The sequence below is a fragment of the Oncorhynchus nerka genome, linkage group LG27 (assembly GCF_034236695.1).
Source record: "Oncorhynchus nerka isolate Pitt River linkage group LG27, Oner_Uvic_2.0, whole genome shotgun sequence".
Taxonomy (NCBI): domain Eukaryota; kingdom Metazoa; phylum Chordata; class Actinopteri; order Salmoniformes; family Salmonidae; genus Oncorhynchus; species Oncorhynchus nerka.
In genome coordinates this window covers 60,570,427-60,577,525 of record NC_088422.1, presented here as the reverse complement: position 1 = coordinate 60,577,525, position 7,099 = coordinate 60,570,427, and the positions used below count along the sequence as shown (strand labels likewise).

At 42.1% G+C, this 7,099-nt stretch overlaps 1 protein-coding gene across 3 annotated transcripts; it reads right to left on the bottom strand.

Moving 5' to 3' along the window:
• Positions 1 to 1,608: 1,608 nt before the first annotated feature.
• Positions 1,609 to 5,960, bottom strand: LOC115112092 (apoptosis regulator BAX-like). Of its 3 annotated transcripts, none has more exons than XM_029638883.2 (6): positions 5,621 to 5,960; positions 4,898 to 4,946; positions 4,641 to 4,802; positions 3,588 to 3,720; positions 3,359 to 3,463; positions 1,609 to 2,173 (listed from the first exon to the last, which is right to left on the bottom strand). In XM_029638883.2, exons 1-6 carry the CDS (start codon positions 5,691 to 5,693, stop codon positions 2,075 to 2,077), a joined length of 621 nt encoding a protein of 206 aa, XP_029494743.1. In that variant the 5' UTR covers positions 5,694 to 5,960; the 3' UTR covers positions 1,609 to 2,074. The 3 variants fall into 3 exon arrangements, with proteins under 3 accessions (XP_029494743.1, XP_029494744.1, XP_029494745.1); XM_029638884.2 differs by having other exon boundaries at positions 5,627 to 5,957; XM_029638885.2 differs by lacking the exon at positions 5,621 to 5,960 and adding an exon at positions 5,097 to 5,612.
• Positions 5,961 to 7,099: the final 1,139 nt, after the last annotated feature.

Sequence of the window (7,099 nt, the reverse complement as noted above, 5' to 3'; positions counted from 1 at the left end):
TTGCACCAGTGCCATAAAAATAAAAATGAATTACACACTTATTGGAGAGTGTTTACACAATGAAATCGAATCCAGGCTGGCTCACATTCGGCCGTGATTGGGAGTCCCATAGGGCGGCGCACAATTGGCCCAGCGTCGTCCGGGTTTGGCCGTCATCGTAAATAAACCTTCCCTTGAGCAGGGAACAACAGAATGTTTCATTCGTCTCCTGCGGTTTTGATTGAATCCGGCCCTTGGTTGAGAATGAAGCTAATTACACTTATACTGAGACGATGAATAGATGTTCACCATTTCCTTTTAGCGATCAGAGCGGTTTAATAAGGTTCATTGAGAGGCATTTGTTATGTAATATCAGTGATCATGTTCAACATAACTCAGCAGATTAATTTCGTCAGACAGGTAAGGACTAACAGAATCACTAACAGTGCATACACACTGCAGAGCAGAATAAAGAAAACATTCTAAGTCCTGGCCAGGATAGGTTGCACTCACAAGCTCCTAAAAGGTCCAACAGTTCTGGCGAGGCAGACGTTAAGGATACATCTTGTATGAAGGCAGTTTGCCTTACTGTATGTTTTCGAGGAAATGTGCCGTACCTCGATGACACCCCTTTACTGTGCAACATACTACAAATTATGCCACACCTGTGACATGTGACAACCAGCGGTCAGACAACCTTCCCTACAGGACTTTCATCGTTGTCACTCGCATTGAGGATCAACCAGCAGTTTTTCACAGCTGTGCCAACACTGGGACGACTGAGAGGCGCAGCGGTCTAAGGCACTGCATCTCAGTGCTAGAGGCGTCACTACATACCCTGGTTCGATCCCGGGCTGTATCACAACTGGCAGTGATCGGGACTCCCACAGGTCGGCGCATAATTGGCCCAGCGCCGTCCGGGTTAGGGGAGAGTTTGGCCGGGGTAGGCCCGTCATTGCAAATAAGAATTTGTTCTTAACTGACTTGCCTAGTTAAATAAAGGTCAAATTTAAAAAATGACATATTCTTGGTAATATCAATACAATAAAACAGTGATGGGGGGGGTAAAATATCTGTAATTCCACCTGAACCTCAATTTGCTTTTAGTGTCTGGGTTAGTCTTGCACCTGCATCTCAGGTAAACTTATAAAACATATCTACAATGGTCATCATAGCCTTGGTTAGAAGTAGTAAGAAAGAATTGGGTGAAAGGCTTCTATCAATTTATATTGCAGACTAAATTGAGTTTGTGAAATATTCTAAACTAATGTACAATTCCAATTTTGTTTAGAATACGCCGACATCTTTCTCATAAGAGTACTAGGACATCTTGTGGTTTAAGCATAGTACTGCATGTCATTCTATTATACAAGATTAATTAGTGGAATCAGGTGTGTTACCTCTAGGCTGGAATAAAAGCTTACACCCACGCCAGCCTTTGCTGGGTAAGATTGCCCACCCCTGGGATGTGGCAATTCTTTCAGGCTTAATGAGAAGGAACCTAAACTTTTGTCATAAAACATATTAGTGAAAGAGGGGTCTGGCCAAACAATGATAAAGGAAGCAGGGCACAACGCTAAACTTTACTCGAGAAGTGGAGTTCAAACACAGTAAATTACAAATTCAATATTGCTTTGGCAAAAGTATTTTTATTAAACATGTGTGCATGTTTGCCACAATTTTAAAAAGACAATTGTTCCATTCAGATACATAAAAATAATATATATTTAGAGCTGTGAAAAAATTGTAGTGGCTTACTTTTAATTCCAAATCAATAGAAGATTAGGGCTTCAATAAAACCTCTAATGTTCAATAAAACACTTTACAAGGTAATTTTTTTGAGCAATAGAAAAACATTTTTAGAAAAATACAGTTTCACATTGGTACTAATAAATACTTTCTCAGTGTGGAGTACTGTACCAAAAGGCACCAACTGTTCCTTCTCAGATCAATTCAACATATAAAACAAGATTACTATGTCACCATTACCCCAAAGTCAAATCTACTGCACAGGACATAACATATTAACCCGTTCCCAGAGAAATGTACACATTTTAAGAGCACTTTGATTTCACCAAGGGCACTTCCTGAGATGTCAGCGTGTTTTCCTCCAGTAAACCATGACCGTCACGAAAGCCACTGCAGCCACAAGCGACACCGTACGCCAATGTGACACGGTGCTAATAACCGCCTCCTGCGAGCAAAAAGGAAAAAGTCAACCACACAGTCACGTGCAACAGTGGAACCATTACATTGTCCGTACTGAACCATAGTCATGGGCTGGACTCAATACCATTCAGCCTGCTGAGCTAAAGCCTCGTGCTTGTTCTGGGATCTTTATGTGTGAGGCAAGGTTATTCATCAAACAGGCTTAGCTTTATGAACTGACAGTACTGCGACGTGGCCCAGGTAGTTGCACTCGGTGCTGCCCACATCGGAACTACCTGCCTGCATTGGCCAATGGCGCCAATGTGCTGTGCGGCGTTTGAAGTCTCTCTCTAACACCCCCCCCAACCCCTGGTGCAGCTTCATTTAATAACTCCATCTGTGTTTTAAAACTGACAACCCCCCCCCCCCAAGCAAGACCTCCTTTCGGAGCCTCCGCATTACATGTGCACACAATGCTGTCGAGTACACATATGTTGTTCATGGTCGTATTTGAGTAGGAGTGAGTGCTTCCTCCTCTTGATATGCATGTGCATATGAGTCACCATACGCAGTATGTACAAGAACGTATCAACTAGCATCCTTTACATTTTTGTTTTGCCAGATGGGCGTGTGACTTATGTCTATACTTCAGATGTGTCAGATGTGCATTCTTGAATAGATCAGTTAAGAGTTTGTCCAAAACAATGGACAGGCCATGGAAACGCTGTGGTGGATAGATCCAGAATCTCCTCACTACCGCCCAAAGTTAGCCTACATTTAGGCTATTGTTTATATGTTGGGGTAAAAAAAAGAATATTGAAAAAAAATTGGACAACGCTTGTATGGAAACCGCAATACATGTTCACGTCATTTTTACCAATCAATTACATTACACTTAAAAACAACTTAAAATACCACCACTGATTGCTATATGGCTAGCTATGCTATCAGCTTATCCGAACGGCGGTTAACATTTAGGACATCATGACAGATTTGACGAATATCCACTTTGTTAGATGAGCTTTTTCCTTTTTGAACGGGCATCAATGATGGCGTCCTTCCTCCATCCCCCACGGTCTGTTTTCAATGGAGCTCTTTACTGCAGGTATGTACTGATTGTGACAGTGTCTCTGCTCTTGTGCTATTAATAAATAAAATACGGTCTTCTTGTAAATCTGTCAGGGGAGTCTTCATGGGTGGGTATGTTGGCATACTCCAGCAGGGTACTCACCCATCCTCCTTGCTGTCGGATCCAAGCGGAGACATTTTCCCTGATGAACTGTAATACCCAGTTAATAACCATCTTGATGCTTTCTAAGTGGTTCTGTGTCAGTGCCTTGGAAAGGGGGATAACAAATATATAATTTATTTATCTATATAGTGAGGGGAGATTTATTCTGCTTTACATTTGAACGTTTCAATGATTTCATATTCAGTAACATGCACATTCTGGGTGTTACCTTGTAAATAAGCTTATAGGCCAAGTGAAACAGGGAGACCACTCTGCCCCAGTTGATACCATCTGCAAAGATTTCCCTGGCCACTGAGAAGAACACATCCTGGGCACAGTTTACCTGGACTCTGTTTATTAGGCTGTAAGAGGAAGGAGAGACAAATAATTAGAAACTGAGGAAGAGTTTCTTTTTCCATGTTTCTTGTTGTCAAGAAAATGAAACAATGACGAAATAATAAAGTTCTTAATTCGATGGAAATTTGCCAGACCACCACGATAGGATATGGGAATATACTCATTTGTGTTCACATCCAGGCTTACAACCTTTGTTGTTTGAGTAAAATAAGTGCATAAAACCACCACCATAACATATGTAACAGTTTAACTTTAGTCCGTCCCCTCGCCCCTACCCGGGCTCGAACCAGGGACCCTCTGCACACACCGACAACAGTCACCCACAAAGCATCGTTACCCATCACTCCACAAAAGCTGCGTCTCTTGCAGAGCAAGGGGGAACCACTACTTCAAGGTCTCAGAGCGAGTGACGTCAACGATTGAAGCGCTATTAGCGCGCACCACCGCTAACTAGCTAGCCATTTCACATCGGTTACACATAGACCAGACAAATACAGTGCCTTCAGAAAGTATTCACACCTCTTGACTTCTTCCACATGTTGTTGTATTACAGTCTGAATTTAAAATGGATTACATTTGGATTTGTTTTGGTCACTGGCCCACACACACAATACCCCATAACGTCAAAGTGGAATTGTGTTTTTCAAAAACTCAGGGCTGTGAATAGTTATGTAAATGAGCTATTTCTGTATTTAATTTTCAATCAATTTGCAAACATATATATATTAAAAAAAAATATATATATATATATATATACACACTTTTGTCATTACGGTATATAGTGTGTAGATGGGTGAGAAAAACAACAATTTAACCCATATTGAATTAAGGCTGAAACACAACACTTTGAATAAGTCAAGGGGTATGAATACTTTCAGAAGGCACTGTAGCTAATATGCTAATTCAGAAGAAAATAATGTCATACTGTTGTAGCTCAGCATTTCTGTTCATGTCATCAGCGATCAGCAGCAGCTGTTGTACCATGTTTTTGACTTGGTGGTCCTCTTGTTCGTTGGGTCTGCCACCAAGGTCCTCTGGAGCCAAATGCCTCCCTGGGTTTTCTGCACTGATCCTCTCTATGACATACCTTCATGGATGAAAAAAAAAAACATTTTTCTTGTTTAAATGGATAATGTGATAATCAGGATGAATACTAATGGTAATAGTGCTATGTTTATTTACCCTCTTAAAACAATAGCTCCTTGTTCCATAATTCTCTCGTCGTTGACATCTGTTACAAAGATTTTGTTAGTGATTTTATGTTTTTATTATCAATGTTTAATGACATAACAGTTTATTGGGGTGATTAGATAATGCGTGATAAACACGGCTGTGCTCCAATTCAATTGGTAGATACTTTTTCCTCACACCCAGGACCTACATGTTTACTTCATGATGTAGACTTTGTACTTCACTGTTCTTGGGGGTTAGAGTTATGCCGCGTTCAAAACAACTGGGAATTCGAAAATCTCTGACTTCCAACTTCAGTGCATTCAAAACCACTGGGAACTCGGGAAAAAAATGTATTTGAACAGTCATACAACTCGGAATTCCAACTCTGGCCCCTTTCTAGAGTTCCCGACTTCGTATTACACTTTTTGTTTCACATGTGTTACAGTGAAGTGACCTCAGAGGACATTCCTATGGACTTCCAAGCCCAAAGTGTGTAGGCCAAAATAATTCTAGAATGTTAGTGCTAGATTTGTTTATTTTTGAAATAGCCGACCTCACTAAGACTGTTTTCACAATTTCGCTAATTAGTCTAGAACTAGGCCTACATGCTGAAAGATCAGAGAACATGAAGTCTAGCTTCGACCGCATGTAAGGATTCTGACGGGAGACTATAGTTTGTTAGTTGACAATATTTTAGATGACGACCTTTCAAAGTCTCATGCGCCTATTCACATTTACCGTCACCCCCGACTGCACCCTGAGGCTCATCTTCGCCAGTTTTCCTTCTTTCTCGGGAGTCTGCCATCGACGAGAAATACTGGGGCGAAGAAGTCCTACAGCTCCTGATCTCCTCAACGAGTCTGTCCCAATCTGTAACCGCAAACCGGGGATCTAAAGAAAAAAAACGATTAGACTTGTGTCGCTCGCGTTGATATGTAGTCGAATCTAAAAATGTTACCGCTGTTTACATATTTCTCTCCGGAAAAACACCAGAGACTAGACAGAACAAGGAAGTAACACGGAAATAAACTGTGGGTTGTGCAAGTGCCCAGGGCTGCTTGTGTGTCTAAATTGCGCCTCTTCTTCGTGTACTTTCCGGCAGAGTAGACACTATGTTGCGTATTGCTGCCTTTCAAAGTTTGGAACGTGCATTGCGCATTCGTTCACAAAGAAAAGGGAATTGAAAAAATAAACAAATTGCACCACCATCTAACCCAGGGATGGGCAACTCAAGTCCTCGGGGGCCTGGTTGGTGTCACTTTTGCCCCAGACCCAGATAACACACGGAACTCCAATAATCAACTATTCATGATCTTCAGTTTAGAATGCAATTCGTTTAATCAGCTGCGTTTTCTAGGGGTGGGAAAAAAACTGTGACACCTCTCTGGCTCCAGAGGACCTGATCTAACTGAGTGTAGAAAACATTAAGACCACCTTCCTAATAGTGAGTTGTTTTAACAAGTGACATCGATAAGGGATCATAGCTTTCTCCTGGATTCACCTGGTCAGTCTATCCTGGAAAGAGCAGGTGTCCTTAATGTTTTGTACACTCAGTGTATATACCACTATCCCCAACACACCCCACCACCCCTTCCCACTACTTTGGCCCAAGCAGATCCTACACCAGTCCGTCGGCCTGGGAGGCTGGAACCCCTTCTCTCAAAACTCCATGTAGTTCTTCTGCACTAAAATATCTGACACCTCAAAACTTCTCTACTGCTGCTACTACCAATTCAATCTCCTGGGATCTCATTTCCATCCGTGTGGTACAAATAATGACCATAGTAATAAACACCAAGAAACTGTGCAGGTCACTCTGTACTGGTCTACTACTCACAGGGATCCTCTCAGACTCCCTCACCCTTTGCCCACCATCCTCTACTTTCCTCATTGCCTCAGCATATGACACATTCTGCACTGCTCTCACCCTGGAAACTTCAATCTGTCTCACTCGAACATTTCTGATCTCCAGCAACATTGCCACCCCCATAATTGAAACACTACATTTTTGTCCACCAAAACTAAGTTGCACCAAACATCTGCGTCGCACCAATTAATGGAACGCATCACAGACAATGGGGATTCCCAACTTCCGTTGAGCCAACTTAACACTCAACCCCAACCCAGTTATCACTCCTTTCAGCGGCGCTCTGCTCCGGAGAGCAACACAGGACCGGTGGCATGACACTGCTTTCATCCCGAGTCTTGAAA